This window comes from Salvelinus fontinalis, unplaced genomic scaffold, assembly GCF_029448725.1.
Source record: "Salvelinus fontinalis isolate EN_2023a unplaced genomic scaffold, ASM2944872v1 scaffold_0300, whole genome shotgun sequence".
NCBI lineage: Eukaryota > Metazoa > Chordata > Actinopteri > Salmoniformes > Salmonidae > Salvelinus > Salvelinus fontinalis.
Window position 1 is genome coordinate 116379 of NW_026600509.1, and position 27526 is coordinate 143904.

The following is a 27526-nucleotide window of genomic DNA, read 5'->3' on the forward strand; positions in this document are numbered from 1 at the left end:
TCACTCTGAGTCTACCTTCGAGGTGGAGTGAACCTCTGGGTTCCTGTTGTGGAAGTGTTCTTCCTCGGTGGTGTAGAGCTCCGCAGGGGAGCCGGGTCTCTCTGGGGTGAGGACGCCTCGTAACACGTCACACACCAACGACCGACACACTGACGCAGCCTCTCTCTGCTGCAGCTCCCTCTACACACACGCACGCACGCACGCACGCACACACACACACACACACACACACACACACACACACACACACACGCACACACACACACACACACACACAGAGAGAGAGACACACACATACACACATATACACACACACACACACATACACACACACACACACACACACACACACACACACATACACAAAATTAAACATCACACATAAACACATGAATACACAAACACAATTATGCTTAATTCAACTGTGAAGTTACAAACACACCCTCCCTCCCTCCTCACACCCTCCCTCCCTCCTCACATCCTTCCTCCCTCCTCACACCCTCCCTCCCTACTCACACACACCCTCCCTCCCCACACCCTCCCTCCCTCCTCACATCCTCCCTCCTCACACACCCCCTCCCTCCTCACACATTCCCTCCCTCCTCACACACACCCTCCCCACACCCTCCCTCCTCACACACTCCCTCCCTCCTCACACACACCCTCCCCACACCCTCCCTCCCTCCTCCCCTCCTCACACACTCCCTCCCTCCCCACACACCCCCTCCCTCCCCACACACACACAGACCTCCCCACACACACCCTCCCTTCTCACACACACTCCCTCCCCACACCCTCTCTCCCTCCCCACACACACCCTCCCTTCTCACACACACTCCCTCCCCACACACACCCTCCCTCCCCCCACACTCCCTCCCTCACTCCCCCCTACCTCCCAACACCCACCCTCCCTCCTCACACACACCCTCCCTCCCCACACACCCTCCCTCCCTCTCCACTCTCCCTCCCCCTCACTCCCACCCACCCTCCCTCCCCACACAGACCTCCAGGGCGTGTCTCTGGTCAGCGGTCTTGTCCTGGTAGAGAGCCACGCCCCTCAGTGTCACCTGGATGGAGGCTCCGCCCAGCAGGACAGGGTGTGTGTTGAGACGCCACACCTCTGTCCTGATGCCTGGGACCTCCGACTTAAATATAAACTCTACACGCTTGCTGTCACCTGGTAGAATCACACCTGGTACAGAGATAGATAGAGAGAGACAGAGAGAGATGGGGAGGGGAGAAGGAGAGAGAGAGAGAGATGGGGAGGAGAGAGAGAGATGGGGAGGGGAGAAGGAGAGAGAGAAAGAGATGGGGAGGGGAGAAGGAGAGAGAGAGAGATGGAGGGAGAGAGACAGAGAGAGATGGGGAGGGGAGAAGGAGAGAGAGGGAGAGATGGGGAGGGGAGGGGAGAAGGAGAGAGAGAGAGATGGGGAGGGGAGAAGGAGAGAGAGAGATGAGAGAGAGAGAGAGATGAGAAGGGGACAGAGAGATGGGGAGGGGAGAAGGAGAGAGAGAGAGAGAGATGGAGGGAGAGAGAGAGAGAGATGGGGAGGGGAGAAGGGGAGAGAGAGAGATGGGGAGGGGAGAGAGATGGGGAGGGGAGAAGGAGAGAGAGATGGGGAGGGGAGAAGGGGAGAGAGATGGGGAGGGGAGAAGGGGAGAAGGGGAGAGAGATGGGAGGGGAGAAGGAGAGAGAGATGGGGAGGGGAGAAGGGGAGAGAGAGAGATGGGGAGGGGAGAAGGAGAGAGAGATGGGGAGGGGTGAAGGGGAGAGAGAGAGAGATGGGGAGGGGAGAAGGGGAAAGAGAGAGAGATGGGAGGGGAGAAGGAGAGAGAGATGGGGAGGGGAGAAGGAGAGAGAGATGGGGAGGGGAGAAGGGGAGAGAGAGAGAGATGGGGAGGGGAGAAGGAGAGAGAGATGGGGAGTGAGAGAGAGAGATGGGGTGGGGAGAAGGGGAGAGAGAGAGAGATGGGGAGGGGAGAAGGAGAGTGGAATGGGGGGGAGAAGGAGAGTGGGATGGGGGGGAGAGAGGGACAGAGAAAGAGAAAGGAGGACAAAGCAGGTTGTAATTATGACATGCATTGACGTAAATGCTGCCAGCTGTGTGAACAAAAACACAGCGTGTGTGTACATACATGGTGTGTCTGCGCGTACATGTGCAGTGTGTGTGTGTGTACCTGTGGAGGTGTTGAAGTAGAAGTGCTGTGTGTGTGTGTGTGTCCTGGCGTCAGGGAAGCTGTGTGGTACAGCCAGGCGCTGCCAGCTGTAGTAGACTGCTGTACTGCCCTCGTTCTGCACCTCCATGTCTGAACTGGCTCTGTCTCCTGACAGGGCCTCAAACGTTACCCTGGCGCTGATACCCACCTCCCCCTGGGAGGAGAGAGAGGGGGAGAGGGGGATAAGAGGGAGAGAGGGAGATAAGAGGGAGGGGAGAGAGAGAGTAGGGTTGAGAGGAGGATGGAGAAGGAGAGTGGGAGGGAGGAGGGAGAGAGAGAGAGGAGGGTTGAGAGGAGGATGGAGAAGGAGAGTGGGAGAGCGGAGGGAGAGAGAGAGAGGAGGGTTGAGAGGAGGATGGAGAAGGAGAGTGGGAGGGAGGAGGGAGAGAGAGAGAGGAGGGTTGAGAGGAGGATGGAGAAGGAGAGTGGGAGGGAGGAGGGAGAGAGAGAGAGGAGGGTTGAGAGGAGGATGGAGAAGGAGAGTGGGAGGGAGCAGGGAGAGAGAGAGAAGAGGTTTGAGAGAAGGATGAAGAAGGAGATTGGGAGGGAGGAGGGAGAGAGAGAGAGAGAGAGGAGGGTTGAGAGGAGGATGGAGAAGGAGAGTGGGAGGGATGAGGGAGAGAGAGAGAGGAGGGTTGAGAGGAGGATGGAGAAGGAGAGTGGGAGGGAGGAGGGAGAGAGAGAGAGGAGGGTTGAGAGGAGGATGGAGAAGGAGAGTGGGAGGGAGGAGGGAGAGAGAGAGAAGAGGTTTGAGAGAAGGATGAAGAAGGAGATTGGGAGGGAGGAGGGAGAGAGAGAGAGAGGAGGGTTGAGAGGAGGATGGAGAAGGAGATTGAGAGGAAGGAGGGAGAGAGAGAGAAGAGGGTTGAGAGGAGGATGAAGAAGGAGATTGGGAGGGAGGAGGGAGAGAGAGAGAGAGGAGGGTTGAGAGGAGGATGGAGAAGGAGATTGAGAGGAAGGAGGGAGAGAGAGAGAAGAGGTTTGAGAGGAGGATGAAGAAGGAGATTGGGAGGGAGGAGGGAGAGAGAGAGAGGAGGGTTGAGAGGAGGATGGAGAAGGAGATTGGGAGGGAGGAGGGAGAGAGAGAGAAGAGGTTTTAGAGGAGGATGAAGAAGGAGATTGGGAGGGAGGAGAGAGAGATAATATGCTGTTTTTTTAGTGTTGTATCATTTCTCCTCCACTCACTCACCAAACAATAGACCATATGAACAAGAGTTGTATCATTCTACTGTCTATACGTGGTGGCTCCACAGGTTTAACAGTGTGTGTGTGTGTGTGTGTGTGTGTGTGTGTGTACCTTGTGAGAGGTGGAGTTGCCTGTCCAGCGGGCGGGCTGCCCACAGAACCTCAGGGCAGGCACCAGCACCGCGTCCAGCATGACATCATCAAACTGCGACAGGGGGTCACTGGGAACAGACAGAGGGACAGGTTGTGTCTCAAATGGCATCCTATTGCTTATATAGTGAACGGAGGCCCCTATGGGCCCTACATAGTGAATAAGGTGCCCTCTGTACCATAAGGCTCTGGTCAAAAGTAGGACTAGGACTATATAGGGCATTTGGGATGTACACTCAGTCACTATCGGCCAATGGACCAACATGAGAATATTTTTTACTTATTTTATTTTTATTTAACCTTTATTTAACTTTTATTTAACTGGGCAAGTCAGTTAAGAACAAATTCGTATTTACAATGACGGCGTACAGGGGAACAGCAGGTACAACAGCCTTGTTCAGGGGCAGAACGGTTTTTACCTTGTTAGCTCTGGGATTTGATCCAGAAACCTTTCGGTTACTGGCCCAACGCTCTAACCACTACGCTACCTGCCGCCCCCAGAATCAATACACACGGTCACTATCGGCAACGCTACAATGGACCAACATGAGGATATCATCAGAATTAATACACGGTCACTATCGGCAACGCTACAATGGACCAACATGAGGATATCATCAGAATTAATACACACGGTCACTATCGGCAACGCTACAATGGACCAACATGAGGATATCATCAGAATTAATACACACGGTCACTATCGGCAACGCTACAATGGACCAACATGAGGATATCATCAGAATCAATACACACGGTCACTATCGGCAACGCTACAATGGACCAACATGAGGCTATCATCAGAATCAATACACACGGTCACTATCGGCAACGCTACAATGGACCAACATGAGGCTATCATCAGAATCAATACACACGGTCACTATCGGCAACGCTACAATGGACCAACATGACAATATCATCAGAATTAATACACGGTCACTATCGGCAACGATACAATGGACCAACATGAGGATATCATCAGAATTAATACACGGTCACTATCGGCAACGCTACAATGGACCAACATGAGGATATCATCAGAATTAATACACGGTCACTATCGGCAACGCTACAATGGACCAACATGAGGATATCATCAGAATTAATACACGGTCACTATCGGCAACGCTACAATGGACCAACATGAGGATATCATCAGAATTAATACACGGTCACTATCGGCAACGCTACAATGGACCAACATGAGGATATCATCAGAATCAATACACACGGTCACTATCGGCAACGCTACAATGGACCAACATGAGGAAATCATCAGAATTAATACACGGTCACTATCGGCAACGCTACAATGGACCAACATGAGGATATCATCAGAATTAATACACACGGTCACTATCGGCAACGCTACAATGGACCAACATGAGGATATCATCAGAATTAATACACACGGTCACTATCGGCAACGCTACAATGGACCAACATGAGGATATCATCAGAATCAATACACACGGTCACTATCGGCAGCGCTACAATGGACCAACATGAGGATATCATCAGAATCAATACACACGGTCACTATCGGCAACGCTACAATGGACCAACATGAGGAAATCATCAGAATTAATACACACGGTCACTATCGGCAACGCTACAATGGACCAACATGAGGATATCATCAGAATTAATACACACGGTCACTATCGGCAACGCTACAATGGACCAACATGAGGATATCATCAGAATCAATACACACGGTCACTATCGGCAACGCTACAATGGACCAACATGACAATATCATCAGAATTAATACACGGTCACTATCGGCAACGATACAATGGACCAACATGAGGATATCATCAGAATTAATACACGGTCACTATCGGCAACGCTACAATGGACCAACATGAGGATATCATCAGAATTAATACACGGTCACTATCGGCAACGCTACAATGGACCAACATGAGGATATCATCAGAATTAATACACGGTCACTATCGGCAACGCTACAATGGACCAACATGAGGATATCATCAGAATTAATACACGGTCACTATCGGCAACGCTACAATGGACCAACATGAGGATATCATCAGAATCAATACACACGGTCACTATCGGCAACGCTACAATGGACCAACATGAGGAAATCATCAGAATTAATACACGGTCACTATCGGCAACGCTACAATGGACCAACATGAGGATATCATCAGAATCAATACACGGTCACTATCGGCAACGCTACAATGGACCAACATGAGGATATCATCAGAATCAATACACACGGTCACTATCGGCAACGCTACAATGGACCAACATGAGGAAATCATCAGAATTAATACACACGGTCACTATCGGCAACGCTACAATGGACCAACATGAGGATATCATCAGAATCAATACACACGGTCACTATCGGCAACGCTACAATGGACCAACATGAGGATATCATCAGAATTAATACACACGGTCACTATCGGCAACGCTACAATGGACCAACATGAGGATATCATCAGAATTAATACACACGGTCACTATCGGCAACGCTACAATGGACCAACATGAGGATATCATCAGAATTAATACACACGGTCACTATCGGCAACGCTACAATGGACCAACATGAGGATATCATCAGAATTAATACACACGGTCACTATCGGCAACGCTACAATGGACCAACATGAGGATATCATCAGAATTAATACACGGTCACTATCGGCAACGCTACAATGGACCAACATGAGGATATCATCACAATCAATGAGCCACTAGATAAACTGTTTGTTAGTGATTTAGGATGAGGGGGGGCATTTCTTACTGGTTCTCCTTCTGCTCCGCCTCCCTAAGCTCCTCCCTCTCCTCCTCCTCCAATAGGGGGCTCCGCTTCACAGTGACAGAGGTGAAGGGCTGGCCTGAGCCAATCACCTCCAAGCCATCTATCTCCTAGAGAGGGGGGGAGAGGACAGTATAGTGAGAGACTGGGAGAGAGAGAGAGAATAGGGTCCTGTGGCTCTGGCCAATAGTAGTGCACTATGTAGGGAATAGGGTCCTGTGGCTCTGGCCAATAATAGTGCACTGTGTAGGGAATAGGGTCCTGTGGCTCTGGCCAATAGTAGTGCACTATGTAGGGAATAGGGTCCTGTGGCTCTGGCCAATAGTAGTACACTATGTAGGGAATAGGGTCCTGTGGCTCTGGCCAATAGTAGTGCACTATGTAGGGAATAGGGTCCTGTGGCTCTGGCCAATAGTAGTGCACTATGTAGGGAATAGGGTCCTGTGGCTCTGGCCAATAGTAGTGCACTATGTAGGGAATAGGGTCCTGTGGCTCTGGCCAATAGTAGTGCACTATGTAGGGAATAGGGTCCTGTGGCTCTGGCCAATAGTAGTGCACTATGTAGGGAATAGGGTCCTGTGGCTCTGGCCAATAGTAGTGCACTATGTAGGGAATAGGGTCCTGTGGCTCTGGCCAATAGTAGTGCACTATGTAGGGTATAGGGTCCTGTGGCTCTGGCCAATAGTAGTGCACTATGTAGGGAATAGGGTCCTGTGGCTCTGGCCAATAGTAGTGCACTATGTAGGGAATAGGTTGCCATTTGTGACGCATGCTATAACTAGGGAACAAACCAGACAGTAATTGTTCACTGAAATATGGCTGAACAGTATCAGGGTATCAGAGTGACAGGTAACACAACATAACATCATGGAGTCTCTGTTTCTACCCACTGTCTTCAGCCGTCTCAATATGTAGTCGCTGTTTCTACCCACTGTCTTCAGCCGTCTCAATATGTAGTCTCTGTTTCTACCCACTGTCTTCAGCCGTCTCAATATGTAGTCTCTGTTTCTACCCACTGTCTTCAGCCGTCTCAATATGTAGTCTCTGTTTCTACCCACTGTCTTCAGCCGTCTCAATATGTAGTCTCTGTTTCTACCCACTGTCTTCAGTCATATCAATATGTAGTCTCTGTTTCTACCCACTGTCTTCAGCCGTCTCATCATGGAGTCTCTGTTTCTACCCACTGTCTTCAGCCGTCTCAATATGTAGTCTCTGTTTCTACCCACTGTCTTCAGTCGTCTCAATATGTAGTCTCTGTTTCTACCCACTGTCTTCAGCCGTCTCAATATGTAGTCTCTGTTTCTACCCACTGTCTTCAGTCATATCAATATGTAGTCTCTGTTTCTACCCACTGTCTTCAGCCGTCTCATCATGGAGTCTCTGTTTCTACCCACTGTCTTCAGCCGTCTCAATATGTAGTCTCTGTTTCTACCCACTGTCTTCAGTCGTCTCAATATGTAGTCTCTGTTTCTACCCACTGTCTTCAGCCGTCTCAATATGTAGTCTCTGTTTCTACCCACTGTCTTCAGTCATATCAATATGTAGTCTCTGTTTCTACCCACTGTCTTCAGCCGTCTCATCATGGAGTCTCTGTTTCTACCCACTGTCTTCAGCCGTCTCAATATGTAGTCTCTGTTTCTACCCACTGTCTTCAGCCGTCTCAATATGTAGTCTCTGTTTCTACCCACTGTCTTCAGCCGTCTCATCATGGAGTCTCTGTTTCTACCCACTGTCTTCAGCCGTCTCAATATGTAGTCTCTGTTTCTACCCACTGTCTTCAGCCGTCTCAATATGTAGTCTCTGTTTCTACCCACTGTCTTCAGCCGTCTCAATATGTAGTCTCTGTTTCTACCCACTGTCTTCAGCCGTCTCAATATGTAGTCTCTGTTTCTACCCACTGTCTTCAGCCGTCTCAATATGTAGTCTCTGTTTCTACCCACTGTCTTCAGTCATATCAATATGTAGTCTCTGTTTCTACCCACTGTCTTCAGCCGTCTCAATATGTAGTCTCTGTTTCTACCCACTGTCTTCAGCCGTCTCAATATGTAGTCTCTGTTTCTACCCACTGTCTTCAGCCGTCTCATCATGTAGTCTCTGTTTCTACCCACTGTCTTCAGCCGTCTCAATATGCAGTCTCTGTTTCTACCCACTGTCTTCAGCCATCTCAATATGTAGTCTCTGTTTCTACCCACTGTCTTCAGCCGTCTCAATATGTAGTCTCTGTTTCTACCCACTGTCTTCAGCCGTCTCAATATGTAGTCTCTGTTTCTACCCACTGTCTTCAGCCGTCTCAATATGCAGTCTCTGTTTCTACCCACTGTCTTCAGCCGTCTCAATATGTAGTCTCTGTTTCTACCCACTGTCTTCAGCCGTCTCAATATGTAGTCTCTGTTTCTACCCACTGTCTTCAGCAGTCTCAATATGTAGTCTCTGTTTCTACCCACTGTCTTCAGCCGTCTCAATATGTAGTCTCTGTTTCTACCCACTGTCTTCAGCAGTCTCAATATGTAGTCTCTGTTTCTACCCACTGTCTTCAGCAGTCTCAATATGTAGTCTCTGTTTCTACCCACTGTCTTCAGCCGTCTCAATATGTAGTCTCTGTTTCTACCCACTGTCTTCAGTCGTCTCAATATGTAGTCTCTGTTTCTACCCACTGTCTTCAGCCGTCTCAATATGTAGTCTCTGTTTCTACCCACTGTCTTCAGCAGTCTCAATATGTAGTCTCTGTTTCTACCCACTGTCTTCAGCAGTCTCAATATGTAGTCTCTGTTTCTACCCACTGTCTTCAGCCGTCTCAATATGTAGTCTCTGTTTCTACCCACTGTCTTCAGCCGTCTCATCATGTAGTCTCTGTTTCTACCCACTGTCTTCAGCCGTCTCAATATGTAGTCTCTGTTTCTACCCACTCTCTTCAGCCGTCTCAATATGTAGTCTCTGTTTCTACCCACTGTCTTCAGCCGTCTCAATATGTCGTCTCTGTTTCTACCCACTGTCTTCAGCCGTCTCAATATGTAGTCTCTGTTTCTACCCACTGTCTTCAGCCGTCTCAATATGTAGTCTCTGTTTCTACCCACTGTCTTCAGCCGTTTCAATATGTAGTCTCTGTTTCTACCCACTGTCTTCAGCCGTCTTAATATGTAGTCTCTGTTTCTACCCACTGTCTTCAGCTGTCTCAATATGTAGTCTCTGTTTCTACCCACTGTCTTCAGCCGTTTCAATATGTAGTCTCTGTTTCTACCCACTGTCTTCAGCCGTCTCATCATGTAGTCTCTGTTTCTACCCACTGTCTTCAGCCGTCTCATCATGTAGTCTCTGTTTCTACCCACTGTCTTCAGCCGTCTCAATATGTAGTCTCTGTTTCTACCCACTGTCTTCAGCTGTCTCAATATGTAGTCTCTGTTTCTACCCACTGTCTTCAGCCGTCTCATCATGTAGTCTCTGTTTCTACCCACTGTCTTCAGCCGTCTCATCATGTAGTCTCTGTTTCTACCCACTGTCTTCAGCCGTCTCAATATGTAGTCTCTGTTTCTACCCACTGTCTTCAGCCGTCTCAATATGTAGTCTCTGTTTCTACCCACTGTCTTCAGCCGTCTCAATATGTAGTCTCTGTTTCTACCCACTGTCTTCAGCCGTCTCATCATGTAGTCTCTGTTTCTACCCACTGTCTTCAGCCGTCTCAATATGTAGTCTCTGTTTCTACCCACTGTCTTCAGCCGTCTCATCATGTAGTCTCTGTTTCTACCCACTGTCTTCAGCCGTCTCAATATGTAGTCTCTGTTTCTACCCACTGTCTTCAGCCGTCTCAATATGCAGTCTCTGTTTCTACCCACTGTCTTCAGCAGTCTCAATATGCAGTCTCTGTTTCTACCCACTGTCTTCAGCAGTCTCAATATGCAGTCTCTGTTTCTACCCACTGTCTTCAGCCGTCTCAATATGTAGTCTCTGTTTCTACCCACTGTCTTCAGCCATCTCAATATGTAGTCTCTGTTTCTACCCACTGTCTTCAGCCGTCTCATCATGTTGTCTCTGTTTCTACCCACTGTCTTCAGCCGTCTCAATATGTAGTCTCTGTTTCTACCCACTGTCTTCAGCCGTCTCAATATGTAGTCTCTGTTTCTACCCACTGTCTTCAGCCGTCTCATCATGTAGTCTCTGTTTCTACCCACTGTCTTCAGCCGTCTCATCATGTAGTCTCTGTTTCTACCCACTGTCTTCAGCAGTCTCAATATGTAGTCTCTGTTTCTACCCACTGTCTTCAGCCATCTCAATATGTAGTCTCTGTTTCTACCCACTGTCTTCAGCCGTCTCATCATGTAGTCTCTGTTTCTACCCACTGTCTTCAGCCGTCTCAATATGTAGTCTCTGTTTCTACCCACTGTCTTCAGCCGTCTCAACATGTAGTCTCTGTTTCTACCCACTGTCTTCAGCCGTCTCAATATGTAGTCTCTGTTTCTACCCACTGTCTTCAGCAGTCTCAATATGCAGTCTCTGTTTCTACCCACTGTCTTCAGCCGTCTCAATATGTAGTCTCTGTTTCTACCCACTGTCTTCAGCCGTCTCAATATGTAGTCTCTGTTTCTACCCACTGTCTTCAGCCGTTTCAATATGTAGTCTCTGTTTCTACCCACTGTCTTCAGTCGTCTCAATATGTAGTCTCTGTTTCTACCCACTGTCTTCAGCCGTTTCAATATGTAGTCTCTGTTTCTACCCACTGTCTTCAGCTGTCTCATCATGTAGTCTCTGTTTCTACCCACTGTCTTCAGCCGTCTCATCATGTAGTCTCTGTTTCTACCCACTGTCTTCAGCCGTTTCAATATGTAGTCTCTGTTTCTACCCACTGTCTTCAGTCGTCTCAATATGTAGTCTCTGTTTCTACCCACTGTCTTCAGCCGTTTCAATATGTAGTCTCTGTTTCTACCCACTGTCTTCAGCTGTCTCATCATGTAGTCTCTGTTTCTACCCACTGTCTTCAGCCGTCTCAATATGCAGTCTCTGTTTCTTTCTGACCATTTATCTTTTTCCCTCCCAATCTATACTCAACTCTCTCTCTCTTTCTCTCTCTCTCTCTGTCTCCATCATCTATCTGACAGGACATTCTGTCTGTCTGTTTCTCTGGACACATGTCAGACCACACTGACATCCACACACGTGAATGAACACAAACACACAAACAAACACACAACACACACCACCGCCAGACCAGAACATACAGGCTCATTACAACACTGCCTTACACCATTCTCATTATTAATGAGTGTGTGTGTGTGTCTATGTGTGTCTGTGTGTGTGTGTGTGTGTGTTTCTGTGTGTATGAATGAACTCCCCCATAATAAGTGCCTGTTACTTAAGCTGCTAATCAGGTCTAAATGACAATGACTATGCACAGAGGGTGAGGAGAGGCAAAGCTGTGGGTGTCTGTTGTATGGATGTGTATTACGTGTGCTAGTGTGTGTTTCTGGACCAGTGTGTGTGTGTGTGTGTCTGACGGTTCCCCAGGTCTCTCTCAGTGATAGTGTTATTGTTATGTTATAGAACAGGACTGTCTCAGTGATAGTGTTATTGTTATGTTGTAGAACAGGACTGTCTCAGTGATAGTGTTATTGTTATGTTATAGAACAGGACTGTCTCAGTGATAGGGTTATTGTTATGTTATAGAACAGGACTGTCTCAGTGACAGGGTTATTGTTATGTTATAGAACAGGACTGTCTCAGTGACAGGGTTATTGTTATGTTATAGAACAGGACTGTCTCAGTGATAGGGTTATTGTTATGTTGTAGAACAGGACTGTCTCAGTGACAGGGTTATTGTTATGTTGTAGAACAGGACTGTCTCAGTGATAGGGTTATTGTTATGTTGTAGAACAGGACTGTCTCAGTGATAGGGTTATTGTTATGTTGTAGAACAGGACTGTCTCAGTGACAGGGTTATTGTTATGTTGTAGAACAGGTCTGTCTCAGTGACAGGGTTATTGTTATGTTGTAGAACAGGACTGTCTCAGTGATAGGGTTATTGTTATGTTATAGAACAGGACTGTCTCAGTGATAGGGTTATTGTTATGTTATAGAACAGGACTGTCTCAGTGACAGGGTTATTGTTATGTTGTAGAACAGGACTGTCTCAGTGATAGGGTTATTGTTATGTTATAGAACAGGACTGTCTCAGTGATAGGGTTATTGTTATGTTATAGAACAGGACTGTCTCAGTGATAGGGTTATTGTTATGTTATAGAACAGGACTGTCTCAGTGACAGGGTTATTGTTATGTTGTAGAACAGGACTGTCTCAGTGATAGGGTTATTGTTATGTTATAGAACAGGACTGTCTCAGTGATAGGGTTATTGTTATGTTATAGAACAGGACTGTCTCAGTGACAGGGTTATTGTTATGTTATAGAACAGGACTGTCTCAGTGACAGGGTTATTGTTATGTTATAGAACAGGACTGTCTCAGTGACAGGGTTATTGTTATGTTGTAGAACAGGACTGTCTCAGTGATAGGGTTATTGTTATGTTGTAGAACAGGACTGTCTCAGTGATAGGGTTATTGTTATGTTGTAGAACAGGACTGTCTCAGTGATAGGGTTATTGTTATGTTGTAGAACAGGACTGTCTCAGTGATATGGTTATTGTTATGTTATAGAACAGGACTGTCTCAGTGATAGGGTTATTGTTATGTTGTAGAACAGGACTGTCTCAGTGATAGGGTTATTGTTATGTTATAGAACAGGACTGTCTCAGTGACAGGGTTATTGTTATGTTATAGAACAGGACTGTCTCAGTGATAGGGTTATTGTTATGTTATAGAACAGGACTGTCTCAGTGACAGGGTTATTGTTATGTTATAGAACAGGACTGTCTCAGTGACAGGGTTATTGTTATGTTATAGAACAGGACTGTCTCAGTGATAGGGTTATTGTTATGTTGTAGAACAGGACTGTCTCAGTGACAGGGTTATTGTTATGTTGTAGAACAGGACTGTCTCAGTGATAGGGTTATTGTTATGTTGTAGAACAGGACTGTCTCAGTGATAGGGTTATTGTTATGTTGTAGAACAGGACTGTCTCAGTGACAGGGTTATTGTTATGTTGTAGAACAGGTCTGTCTCAGTGACAGGGTTATTGTTATGTTATAGAACAGGACTGTCTCAGTGATAGGGTTATTGTTATGTTATAGAACAGGACTGTCTCAGTGACAGGGTTATTGTTATGTTGTAGAACAGGACTGTCTCAGTGACAGGGTTATTGTTATGTTGTAGAACAGGACTGTCTCAGTGATAGGGTTATTGTTATGTTATAGAACAGGACTGTCTCAGTGATAGGGTTATTGTTATGTTGTAGAACAGGACTGTCTCAGTGACAGGGTTATTGTTATGTTATAGAACAGGACTGTCTCAGTGATAGGGTTATTGTTATGTTATAGAACAGGACTGTCTCAGTGATAGGGTTATTGTTATGTTATAGAACAGGACTGTCTCAGTGACAGGGTTATTGTTATGTTGTAGAACAGGACTGTCTCAGTGATAGGGTTATTGTTATGTTATAGAACAGGACTGTCTCAGTGATAGGGTTATTGTTATGTTGTAGAACAGGACTGTCTCAGTGACAGGGTTATTGTTATGTTATAGAACAGGACTGTCTCAGTGACAGGGTTATTGTTATGTTATAGAACAGGACTGTCTCAGTGATAGGGTTATTGTTATGTTATAGAACAGGACTGTCTCAGTGATAGGGTTATTGTTATGTTATAGAACAGGACTGTCTCAGTGATAGGGTTATTGTTATGTTGTAGAACAGGACTGTCTCAGTGACAGGGTTATTGTTATGTTATAGAACAGGACTGTCTCAGTGACAGGGTTATTGTTATGTTATAGAACAGGACTGTCTCAGTGATAGGGTTATTGTTATGTTATAGAACAGGACTGTCTCAGTGATAGGGTTATTGTTATGTTATAGAACAGGACTGTCTCAGTGACAGGGTTATTGTTATGTTATAGAACAGGACTGTCTCAGTGACAGGGTTATTGTTATGTTATAGAACAGGACTGTCTCAGTGACAGGGTTATTGTTATGTTGTAGAACAGGACTGTCTCAGTGATAGGGTTATTGTTATGTTGTAGAACAGGACTGTCTCAGTGATAGGGTTATTGTTATGTTGTAGAACAGGACTGTCTCAGTGATAGTGTTATTGTTATGTTGTAGAACAGGACTGTCTCAGTGATAGGGTTATTGTTATGTTATAGAACAGGACTGGCTCAGTGATAGGGTTATTGTTATGTTATAGAACAGGACTGTCTCAGTGACAGGGTTATTGTTATGTTATAGAACAGGACTGTCTCAGTGATAGGGTTATTGTTATGTTGTAGAACAGGACTGTCTCAGTGATAGGGTTATTGTTATGTTGTAGAACAGGACTGTCTCAGTGATAGGGTTATTGTTATGTTGTAGAACAGGACTGTCTCAGTGATAGGGTTATTGTTATGTTGTAGAACAGGACTGTCTCAGTGATATGGTTATTGTTATGTTATAGAACAGGACTGTCTCAGTGATAGGGTTATTGTTATGTTATAGAACAGGACTGGCTCAGTGATAGGGTTATTGTTATGTTATAGAACAGGACTGTCTCAGTGATATGGTTATTGTTATGTTGTAGAACAGGACTGTCTCAGTGATAGGGTTATTGTTATGTTATAGAACAGGACTGTCTCAGTGATATGGTTATTGTTATGTTATAGAACAGGACTGTCTCAGTGATAGGGTTATTGTTATGTTATAGAACAGGACTGTCTCAGTGATAGGGTTATTGTTATGTTATAGAACAGTAGAACAGGACTGTCTCAGTGATAGGGTTATTGTTATGTTGTAGAACAGTAGAACAGGACTGTCTCAGTGACAGGGTTATTGTTATGTTGTAGAACAGTAGAACAGGACTGTCTCAGTGACAGGGTTATTGTTATGTTGTAGAACAGTAGAACAGGTCTGTCTCAGTGACAGGGTTATTGTTATGTTATAGAACAGGACTGTCTCAGTGATAGTGTTATTGTTATGTTGTAGAACAGTAGAACAGGACTGGTCATGTCCTCTGGGGTTCCAATCCACCAGACCTGAACACTGGCACTCTATGTCTGGGCAGGCACTGGGTACACGCTTCATTAACCGTACCAGTTGTGTGTGTGTGTGTGTGTGTGTGTGTGTGTGTGTGTGTGTGTGTGTCATGTTCTGAATGGATCAGGAGTGTACAGGACATCCACATCAGACACACAGTGTGCCTCTCTCTCTGTTAACTGGTACACTGTCATTAAACTTATTGAGGACATCAAGAGTTAGGGCAGCTCACCCAGAGCGGGGAGGGAACAGGGACGGATGGGGGTTTGTAGAAGAGGTGGAATGGTTACAGGAGGCTATTTAGTGGTGTGTAGGTGTTGGAAGGTCTTTGAAGTGGAAATAAATTAACACTGTATTTATAGTGAGGCAAAACTTATTCAGTATTGTGGAGTGAGGTAGAGAGTATTGTGGAGTGAGGTAGAGAGTATTGTGGAGTGAGGTATAAAGTATTGTGGAGTGAGGTATAAAGTATTGTGGAGTGAGGGAGACAGTATTGTGGAGAGTATTGTGGAGTGAGGTAGACAGTAGTGTGGCGTGAGGTAGAACGTATAGTGGAGTGGGGTAAACAGCATTGTGGAGTGGGGTATAAAGTATTGTGGAGTGAGGTATAGAGTATTGTGGAATGAGGTATAGAGTATTGTGGAGTGAGGTAGACAGTACTGTGGAGTGAGATGGAAAGTATTGTGGAGTGAGGTATAAAGTATTGTGGAGTGAGGTATAGAGTATTGTGGAGTGAGGTAGACAGTATTGTGGAGTGAGGTAGACAGTAATGTGGAGTGAGGTGGACAGTATTGTGAGGTGAGGTAGAAAGTATTGTGGAGTGAGGTAGACAGTATTGTGGAGTGAGGTAGACAGTATTGTGGAGTGAGGTAGACAGTATTGTGGAGTGAGGTAGACAGTATTGTGGAGTGAGGTAGAGAGTATTTAATGTTTTAGAGTTGTCGTAGCGTAGTGATGTCAATGTTATGTGGTAGATGTGTGTGTGTCCATGTCCCCAAACCGTAATCCTTACCTTAACCATTCAGAAGGAATGACTCAACTTAACCGTACAAAGATCTGTTTATCTCCATGTGGACAAACGTGGAATTCTGTGTGTCTGTGCGTGTGTGTGTTGTGTGGAGCCATGCCGTGCGTGTGTGTGTGTGTGTGTTGTGTGTGTGTGTGTGTGTGTGTAAGTATTACTGGCTGGTTGAAGTCCAGGTCTTTGAGAACATCTCTGAGCTCATGTCGTCGGTGTGTTGTGTGTTGTGTTGTGTGTGTGTGTGTGTGTGTGTGTGTGTGTGTGTGTGTGTGTGTGTGTGTGTGTGTGTGTGTGTGTGAGAGTATTACAGGCTGGTTGAAGTCCAGGTCTTTGAGAACATCTCTGAGCTCATGTCGTCGGTGCTGCAGGTAGAGACTCTGGTCCCAGGTCCTGCTGGCTGAACCACACGTCTCTGGGAGAACATTACCTACAACACACAATGAGGGGTTCTTCATTTTAGAAACTGTCTGTGTGTGTGCGTTCATTCATATGTGTGTGTGTGTTTTTGCATTCATTCTGTGTGTGTTTACCTGACTCCATGTGGATGCTGTGTGATGTGTGTGTGTGTTTACCTGACTCCATGTGGATGCTGTGTGGCTGTGTGATGTGTGTATGTGTTTACCTGACTCCATGCGGATGCTGTGTGATGTGTGTGTGTGTTTACCTGACTCCATGTGGATGATGTGTGATGTGTGTATGTGTTTACCTGACTCCATGTGGATGTGTGTATGTGTTTACCTGACTCCATGTGGATGCTGTGTGATGTGTGTGTGTGTTTACCTGACTCCATGTGGATGCTGTGTGGCTGTGAGATGTGTGTATGTGTTTACCTGACTCCATGTGGATGCTGTGTGATGTGTGTGTGTGTTTACCTGACTCCATGTGGATGCTGTGTGGCTGTGTGATGTGTGTATGTGTTTACCTGACTCCATGCGGATGCTGTGTGATGTGTTTACCTGACTCCATGTGGATGCTGTGTGGCTGTGTGATGTGTGTATGTGTTTACCTGACTCCATGTGGATGCTGTGTGATGTGTGTGTGTGTTTACCTGACTCCATGTGGATGATGTGTGATGTGTGTATGTGTTTACCTGACTCCATGTGGATGTGTGTATGTGTTTACCTGACTCCATGTGGATGCTGTGTGATGTGTGTGTGTGTTTACCTGACTCCATGTGGATGCTGTGTGGCTGTGTGATGTGTGTATGTGTTTACCTGACTCCATGTGGATGCTGTGTGTGTGTTTACCTGACTCCATGCGGATGCTGTGTGATGTGTTTACCTGACTCCATGTGGATGCTGTGTGGCTGTGAGATGTGTGTATGTGTTTACCTGACTCCATGTGGATGCTGTGTATGTGTTTACCTGACTCCATGCGGATGCTGTGTGATGTGTGTATGTGTTTACCTGACTCCATGCGGATGCTGTGTGGCTGTGTGATGTGTGTATGTGTTTACCTGACTCCATGTGGATGCTGTGTGATGTGTGTATGTGTTTACCTGACTCCATGCGGATGCTGTGTGATGTGTGTATGTGTTTACCTGACTCCATGCGGATGCTGTGTGGCTGTGTGATGTGTGTATGTGTTTACCTGACTCCATGTGGATGCTGTGTGGCTGTGAGATGTGTGATGTGTTTACCTGACTCCATGTGGATGCTGTGTGGCTGTGAGATGTGTGATGTGTGTGTGTGTTCACCTGACTCCATGCGGATGCTGTGTGATGTGTGTATGTGTTTACCTGACTCCATGTGGATGATGTGTGATGTGTGTATGTGTTTACCTGACTCCATGTGGATGATGTGTGATGTGTGTATGTGTTTACCTGACTCCATGCGGATGCTGTGTGATGTGTGTATGTGTTTACCTGACTCCATGTGGATGATGTGTGATGTGTGTATGTGTTTACCTGACTCCATGTGGATGCTGTGTGTGTGTTTACCTGACTCCATGTGGATGCTGTGTATGTGTTTACCTGACTCCATGTGGATGCTGTGTGGCTGTGTGATGTGTGTATGTGTTTACCTGACTCCATGTGGATGCTGTGTATGTGTTTACCTGACTCCATGTGGATGCTGTGTGGCTGTGTGATGTGTGTATGTGTTTACCTGACTCCATGTGGATGCTGTGTATGTGTTTACCTGACTCCATGTGGATGCTGTGTGGCTGTGTGATGTGTGTATGTGTTTACCTGACTCCATGCGGATGCTGTGTATGTGTTTACCTGACTCCATGTGGATGATGTGTATGTGTTTACCTGACTCCATGTGGATGATGTGTGATGTGTGTGTGTGTTTACCTGACTCCATGTGGATGCTGTGTATGTGTTTACCTGACTCCATGTGGATGCTGTGTGATGTGTGTGTGTGTTTACCTGACTCCATGTGGATGCTGTGAGATGTGTGTATGTGTTTACCTGACTCCATGCGGATGCTGTGTGGCTGTGCGATGTGTGTGACAGGTTCCTGCTGTCCTCTCTGTGTCTGGGTCAGGGTGGCTGAGATACCACTCAGCTCATCACCAAACCTCTGAGGGAGGCTCCAGAACTCACTGCCTACACGGTAACCCTGGCAACACACACACAGGTTAGTTCTAAATGGCTAGAGTAGCAATAGACACCCCCCTCCAGGTGACTCCTACCTGTCCAGAGTGTATGGCTGGCAGGCCTCGGGTGATCAGTTCTCTCTGCTCCTGAGTCTCTCTGAAACGGTTGGACTGGTTCATCAACAGCCTCTCTACTGGCTTCTGGAGCAGGTCTAGAGAGAGAGAGAGAGAGAAAGAGAAGAGAAAGGAGAGGAGAGAAAAGAGAAACAGAGAGAAACAGAGAGAGAGAGAGAGAGAGAAGAAAGAAAGAGAGAGAGAGAGAGAGAGAGAGGAGAGAGAGGAGAGAAGAGAGAGAGAGAGATAAGAGAGAGAGAGAGAAAGAGAAGAGAAAGGAGAGAAGAGAGGGAGATGGGAGAAAAGAGAAAGAGAGAGAGAGAGAATGGTAGTTGATGGTAGTTGTAGTCCTTCATGTGGTAGTTGTAGTTCTGCTAGACCTACTGGAGATAAGGTCCTGCTGGTGTCTTCTCTGGGTCATGTGTGTGTGCCAGTGCTGCAGGGCGTGGCTCTGGACGTCTCTCTGACCCCTGGGGACTGGAGGGGGTCTCTCTGCACCCCTCTGACCCCCCAACACCTGGAAGACGGCTCTCTGAGGGGCTGGCACCCTCCTCACCAGCTGGAGAGAGAGATACAGGGGAGGGAAAGCTTAACAATATTTCAAGTTTAGAGTCAGAACCCATCAGAGAGCTGGATAGAAAGAGAGAGAGAGAAACATTGTCATTGATTGAAGAGCATTATAACCAAAACCATTATTTTTGTTATAAGGGATTTTCAACCATGGTATCTTCTCTCACCTCAGTCTCTCCCCTGGCCTGCATCTCTGTCCTGAAGTCCTCCAGACTACCCAGAATGCTGTGGGGGAGGACCATCCCCTGGGCATCGAAGCGAGGTCCCCCCGGTCCTGACAAAACCACACCACAACATCACCACAACGTCACCACAACATCACCACAACATCACCTCTCCATGAACTAAACACTATTCAGATTCGAAATACTTGATTCATCCCACGGGGGACCATTATGTAGGCAGGAGAGTAGATATACAACATAGAAGAGCATCAGTGGAGGCTGCTGAGGGGAGGACGGCTCATAATAATGGCTGGAATGGAGTGAATGGAATGGCATCAACCACATCTTTTATATGTTTGATACCATTCTAGTGACTCCCTTCCAGCCATTATTATGAGCCGTCCTCCCCTCAGCAGCCTCCACTGAAGAGCACACAACATAACAACAGACAGCACCAATAGTTCTATACAGCATGAGGATGAATGATAACAGTCTAGGTGACTAAAGAACTGTCAAAACAGATGAACTGTACATGAATATAAAGGTGAAGTGGATTTTCGACATTCGTTTTTGAGCCCCTTTCCTTGTTTGTATTCACCAGTTGTTCCCAACCGTTTATAGTCCCGCACCCCTTCAAACACTCAACCTCCAGCTGTACCCCCTCTAGCACCAGGGTCAGCGCACTCTCAAATGTTGTTTTTTGCCATCATTGTAAGCCTGCCACACACACACTATACAATACATTTATTAAACATAAGAAGAGTTTTTGTCACAACCCGGCTCGTGGGAAGTGACAAAGAGCTCTTATAGGACCAGGGCACAAATAATAATATAATAATAATCAATAATTTTGCTCTTTATTCAACCATCTTACATATAAAACCTTTTTTGTTAATCGAAAATTGTGAATAACTCACCACAGGTTAATGAGAAGGGTGTGCTTGAAAGGATGAACGTAACTCTGCAATGTTGGGTTGTATTGGAGAGACTCTCATTCTTAAATAATTTACCACCCACAATCTGTGCCTGTATTTAGTTTTCATGCTAGTGAGGGCCGAGAATCCACTCTCACATAGGTACGTGGTTGCAAAGGGCATCAGTGTCTTAACAGCACGATTTGCCAAGGCAGGATACTCTGAGCACAGCCCAATCCAGAAATCTGGCAGTGGCTTCTGATTCAATTCAATTTTCACAGATTTGTTGCAATTTCGATGAGGCTCTTTTGTTCAGATATCGGTAAGTATTATTTGACCATGCTGGTCATCTATGAACATTTGAACATCTTGGCCATGTTCTGTTATAATCTCCACCCGGCACAGCCAGAAGAGGACTGGCCACCCCTCATAGCCTGGTTCCTCTCTAGGTTTCTTCCTAGGTTTTGGCCTTTCTAGGGAGTTTTTCCTAGCCACCGTGCTTCTACACCTGCATTGCTTGCTGTTTGGGGTTTTAGGCTGGGTTTCTGTACAGCATTTTGAGATATCAGCTGATGTAAGAAGGGCTACAGTGGGGAGAACAAGTATTTGATACACTGCCGATTTTGCAGGTTTTCCTACTTACAAAGCATGTAGAGGTCTGTCATTTTTATCATAGGTACACTTCAACTGTGAGAGACGGAATCTAAAACAAAAATCCAGAAAATCACATTGTATGATTTTTAAGTAATTAATTTGCATTTTATTGCATGACATAAGTATTTGATCACCTACCAACCAGTAAGAATTCCGGCTCTCACAGACCTGTTAGTTTTTCTTTAAGAAGCCCTCCTGTTCTCCACTCATTACCTGTATTAACTGCACCTGTTTGAACTCGTTACCTGTATAAAAGACACCTGTCCACACACTCAATCAAACAGACTCCAACCTCTCCACAATGGCCAAGACCAGAGAGCTGTGTAAGGACATCAGGGATAAATTGTAGACCTGTACAAGGCTGGGATGGGCTACAGGACAATAGCCAAGCAGCTTGGTGAGAAGGCAACAACTGTTGGCACAATTATTAGAAAATGGAAGAAGTTCAAGATGACGGTCAATCACCCTCGGTCTGGGGCTCCATGCAAGATCTCACCTCGTGGGGCATCAATGATCATGAGGAATGTGAGGGATCAGCCCAGAACTACACGGCAGGACCTGGTCAATGACCTGAAGAGAGCTGGGACCACAGTCTCAAAGAAAACCATTAGTAACACACTACGCCGTCATGGATTAAAATCCTGCAGCGCACGCAAGGTCCCCCTGCTCAAGCCAGCGCATGTCCAGGCCCGTCTGAAGTTTGCCAATGACCATCTGGATGATCCAGAGGAGGAATGGGAGAAGGTCATGTGGTCTGATGAGACAAAAATAGATATTTTTGCTCTAAACTCCACTCGCCGTGTTTGGAGGAATAGAAGGATGAGTACAACCCCAAGAACACCATCCCAACCGTGAAGCATGGAGGTGGAAACATCATTCTTTGGGGATGCTTTTCTGCAAAGGGGACAGGACGACTGCACCGTATTGAAGGGAGGATGGATGGGGCCATGTATCGCGAGATCTTGACCAACAACCTCCTTCCCTCAGTAAGAGCATTGAAGATGGGTCGTGGCTGGGTCTTCCAGCATGACAACGACCCGAAACACACAGCCAGGGCAACTAAGGAGTGGCTCCGTAAGAAGCATCTCAAGGTCCTGGAGTGGCCTAGCCAGTCTCCAGACCTGAACCCAATAGAAAATCTTTGGAGGGAGCCGAAAGTCCGTATTGCCCAGCGACAGCCCCGAAACCTGAAGGATCTGGAGAAGGTCTGTATGGAGGAGTGGGCCAAAATCCCTGCTGCAGTGTGTGCAAACCTGGTCAAGAACTACAGGAAATGTATGATCTCTGTAATTGCAAACTAAGGTTTCTGTACCAAATATTCAGTTCTGCTTTTCTGATGTATCAAATACTTATGTCATGCAATAAAATGCAAATTAATTAATTAAAAATCATACAATGTGATTTTCTGGATTTTTGTTTTAGATTCCTTCTCTCACAGTTGAAGTGTACCTATGATAAAAATTACAGACCTCTACATGCTTTGTAAGTAGGAAAACCTGCAAAATTGTCAGTGTATCAAATACTTGTTCTCCCCACTGTATATAAATACATTTGATTGATTGATTGACTGTAGGCAGGGCATGAAAGGGATAACGAATCCAGTTGTTTGTGTCACCCGTTTCGGGAAAGTACCTGCGTAAATGCGCACCCAACTCACTCAGGTACTTCGCTAAATTACATTTGACATTGTCTGTAAGCCTGAGTTCATTTGCACACAAGAAATCATACAATGATGGAAAGACCTGTGTGTTGTCCTTGTTAATGCAGACAGAGAAGAGCTCCAACTTCTTAATCATAGCCTCAATTTTGTCCTGCACATTAAATATAGTTGCGGAGAGTCCCTGTAATCCTAGATTCAGATCATTCAGGTGAGAAAAAACATCCCCCAGATAGGCCAGTCGTGTGAGAAACTCATCATCATGCAAGCAGTCAGACAAGTGAAAATGATGGTCAGTAATGAAGACTTTAAGCTCGTCTCTCAATTCAAAAATAAGTGTCAATACTTTGCCCCTTGATAACCAGCGCACCTCTGTATGTTGTAAAAGCGTTACATGGTCGCTGCCCATATCATTGCATAATGCAGAAAATACACGAGAGTTCAGGGGCCTTGCTTTAACAAAGTTAACCATTTTCACTGTAGTGTCCAAAATGTCTTTCAAGCTGTCAGGCATTCCCTAGGCAGCAAGAGCCTCTCGGTGGATGCTGCAGTGTACCCAGGTGGCTTGAGAATTGAGAATCGCACACATCTGATTGAACTAATCATGGTCTTGAGAATCCCACACACCTGATTGAACTAATCCCGGGCTTGAGAATCCCACACAGCCCGGTAGCTCTCTAGGACCAGGAATGGTGACCACTGTATTGTGTTGTGTGACCACAACCGTGATACACCCCACCTGTACCTCACACCTCTGGCCAGAAGGGGCAGTGTAGCCAGCTCACCTGTGTAGTCCAGTGGCTGTGTGGTGGTGTCCTGGGCCAGGGGGCGGGCCACCGCTACCCTCACCCCCTTTCTGATGTCATCAGGTGGGCGGGTCTTACGCACCAGCACTCGGGTCACTGCTGCAGGCTTCTGGGGTTCTTTAGGGGGCTGGGGCACCCGCAACTATGGACGTACACACACACACACACACACACACACACACACACACACACACACACACACACACACACACACACACACACACACACACACACACACACACACACACACACACACACACACACACACACTCACACACACACAAAAGGGTGGCAGGTAGCCTAGCAGTTAGAGGGTTGGGACAGTCACTATAAAGTTGCTACTTCGAAACCCCGAGCCAGAAAGGTGGAAAAATCTGCTCAGTTCATCTCCAACATTAATCTCCAGGCTGATGACGTGGACCTGGATTAAGGCAGCCCCCCTCCCCCGCACCTCTCTCATTCAGAGGGGTTGGGTTAAATGAGGAAGACACATTTTGGTTGAATGCATTCAGTTGTGCAACTGACTACGTATCCCCTTACTATTATGTATGCATACACACACGTTACGTACACACACACCCACACACACAAACATACACACACACATTATGTACACACACACACACACATTATGTACACACACGTACACACACACACATACACACACACACACATTATGTACACATGCACACACACACCTTCTCCAGGTCCTCAGGTCTGATGGCCAGGGCCTGGATGTCCTCTCCTTTAAGAGTGGGGCTCTGAGGCTGCTCTTCACTCAGACACGACGAGAAATCCTCTGACACTTTCAGACGTTTCTTCTCTGGAGACGAGAGGACAGGATGAGGAGAGGAGAGAACCAACTGTTTCATTCCAAGCACATGGGGCCAACATGGCACCTGTTCAAATTCTGAATAATAAACCAAGCTTCCCCATTTCTGAATCTATTTGTTTTGGCTGGCACTCATATGGGGAAAACCACGTTTCCAGTGATGACACACACAGCCAACTACTGAACCAACGGCATCAGGCTTAACAAACACTAACCCATAGACCAGGCTTAACAAACACTAACCCATAGACCAGGCTACATCTGAAATGTATACCATGATTTGCTGCTAGCAAAGCTATTGTTACATCACTCACTGACCTCCTGACATTGAGAGAAAGAGAGGAGCAGAATATTCATACACACACACACATAGTTATGCAATTCTGTTCGTCCTCAGCGCTCCAACTGCAACAGAGTCTGTCCCTGGTTACCATGACCACCACACAACCCACCGCTCATCTTTTGAGTCTGTCCTTGGTTACCATGACCACCACACAACCCACAGCTCACCTTTTGAGTCTGTCCCTGGTTACCATGACCACCACACAACCCACAGCTCATCTTTTGAGTCTGTCCCTGGTTACCATGACCACCACACAACCCACAGCTCATCTTTTGAGTCTGTCCCTGGTTACCATGACCACCACACAACCCACAGCTCATCTTTTGAGTCTGTCCCTGGTTACCATGACCACCACACAACCCACCGCTCATCTTTTGAGTCTGTCCCTGGTTACCATGACCACCACACAACCCACAGCTCATCTTTTGAGTCTGTCCCTGGTTACCATGACCACCACACAACCCACCGCTCATCTTTTGAGTCTGTCCCTGGTTACCATGACCACCACACAACCCACCGCTCATCTTTTGAGTCTGTCCCTGGTTACCATGACCACCACACAAACCACCGCTCATCTTTTGAGTCTGTCCCTGGTTACCATGACCACCACACAACCCACCGCTCATCTTTTGAGTCTGTCCCTGGTTACCATGACCACCACACAACCCACCGCTCATCTTTTGAGTCTGTCCCTGGTTACCATGACCACCACACAACCCACCGCTCATCTTTTGAGTCTGTCCCTGGTTACCATGACCACCACACAACCCACCGCTCATCTTTTGAGTCTGTCCCTGGTTACCATGACCACCACACAAACCACCGCTCATCTTTTGAGTCGGTCATGGTAACCAGGGACAACCACACAACCCACAGCTCATCTTTTGAGTCTGTCCCTGATTACCACGACCACAACTTTTGCTTCTCTACCTTTTGCTTTTCTATCCTTTTCTACCCCCCCCCCCTCTCCCTGCCACCTGTTCTGAGGCTCAGTACATTCTGTGTGGTTTTCAGAGGAGGGTAGCACCTTGCGGAGAGTGAGAGAAGGCCACAGAAGGGATAAAAGAAAAACTGCAGGAGTCTCATCCTTCATAGTGGGTGACCTTGGCACACAATGGAAGGCAACGGGGACACTGAGGCTCCACATGCACTCTCTTTTGTGACTGTGTCCTGTTTATGTACACACACACACCACATCAATAAACACACACACAGATAAACACACACACACAACAACAGAGCCCCACGTAAACAAATACACACCTATGCCTCGAAAATGTCTCTTTTACAGAGTAAAGACAGGAAATTAGATTTCACTGTGTCCTTGGAGGTCTTGTTCCTTTCTCTCTTCTTTCTCCCTCTCTTTAATTTTAATTTGATTTCACACTTATTTTACCAGGTAAGTTGACTGAGAACAAATTCTCGTTTCATACATGATTCATGACTATCTACCCGCCCTGCCCCCCCCCCCCCCCCCCCCCCCACACGCACGTATGGACTAACGTTAACGAACAGACAAAGGAAGAACGGGAGGCGTCAAGATTATAATGTTAAGTGTGTGTGTGTTTAGTTAGCTAGCTAAAAGTATAACAGCTATGTTAGCTAGCTATATTCTACATACCTGGCGGGGTCCGAGGTCTCGCCTCCTTTTTGGGAGTTTTGCCGGTGGATTTGCCTAGACTTGCCATTTCAATGCTTAGGCTAGTTAAGGTAACGTTAGTTAGTTGTAACCTAGCTAGTTAGTCAACTCGGCAGCTGAGCAAGTCGTTTTAGCTAAAGTAAAATGGTGTCACGCAGGGAGACAAGAAAGTTACAATTGTCCCTAAACAGTGACATTTATACAATGTATACAAAAGCAACTTCGTCGTTGAGGAAACTGTTGATAGCTAGCATCTAGCCTTGTCATTCGTGTCTCTTTCTCCCCGCTGCCTCGCTGTACCCATGGCAACGGACGCTTGGTTGCTGTTAAAGGGATGCTCACTTTTTGTCGGACAACAGTCAAATCCAACAGCGCCGAATGAGAATTTCCCTCGAAGAAAATCAAAGGCAGTAGGCAGCATACAGTAACACGTAATATTTGTATACAATTGAAACTATGTCACTTTGGTGATGCTCGTATATATATATATGTGTGTGTGTTGACGGTGCTCTCATGTTTTGTTCCTCAATACCGTAGGCCTTTATTTGTTGGACTATTTCCTCACAAAATGTAATGAAAAGGAAAGAAAATGACATTGATCTGGCCAATAATGAATAGGCTTGTAAGGATTATTTTTGCTCATACAAAAAGGCTAAAGGCCAGATGTGTCACCGTGTGCCAGCAGTTGGTAAACAAATACATATGGCTTCTTTGTATGTTGATATTGAATTTAAAATACCAGATCATCACTATCTCCCATAGCCTCAATTTATCCAACCACCACAACGTGCGCAAAAAAAACCCAGAGTTCCT

General features: G+C 46.3%; 1 protein-coding gene across 1 annotated transcript; it reads right to left on the bottom strand.

The window, feature by feature from the left end:
• On the bottom strand, positions 1 to 27526 carry LOC129845411 (MYCBP-associated protein-like). The gene is made up of 13 exons (XM_055913329.1): positions 26696 to 27526; positions 24598 to 24722; positions 23879 to 24041; positions 19872 to 19978; positions 19519 to 19693; positions 19117 to 19232; positions 18893 to 19043; positions 16788 to 16906; positions 6344 to 6468; positions 3515 to 3623; positions 2179 to 2371; positions 1005 to 1192; positions 1 to 180 (listed from the first exon to the last, which is right to left on the bottom strand). Exons 1-13 carry the CDS (start codon positions 26760 to 26762, stop codon positions 1 to 3), a joined length of 1818 nt encoding a protein of 605 aa, XP_055769304.1. The 5' UTR covers positions 26763 to 27526.

Excerpts from the sequence above, each read along its gene's own strand:
- LOC129845411 (XM_055913329.1), bottom strand. The coding sequence starts at position 26,762 with ATGGCAAGTCTAGGCAAATCCACCGGCAAAACTCCCAAAAAGGAGGCG. Across the intron at positions 24,042-24,597 it reads GACCTGAGGACCTGGAGAAG|TTGCGGGTGCCCCAGCCCCC; the intron begins GTGTGTGTGTGC and ends GTACGTCCATAG. Across the intron at positions 1,193-2,178 it reads CTACTTCAACACCTCCACAG|GTGTGATTCTACCAGGTGAC; the intron begins GTACACACACAC and ends TCTCTGTACCAG.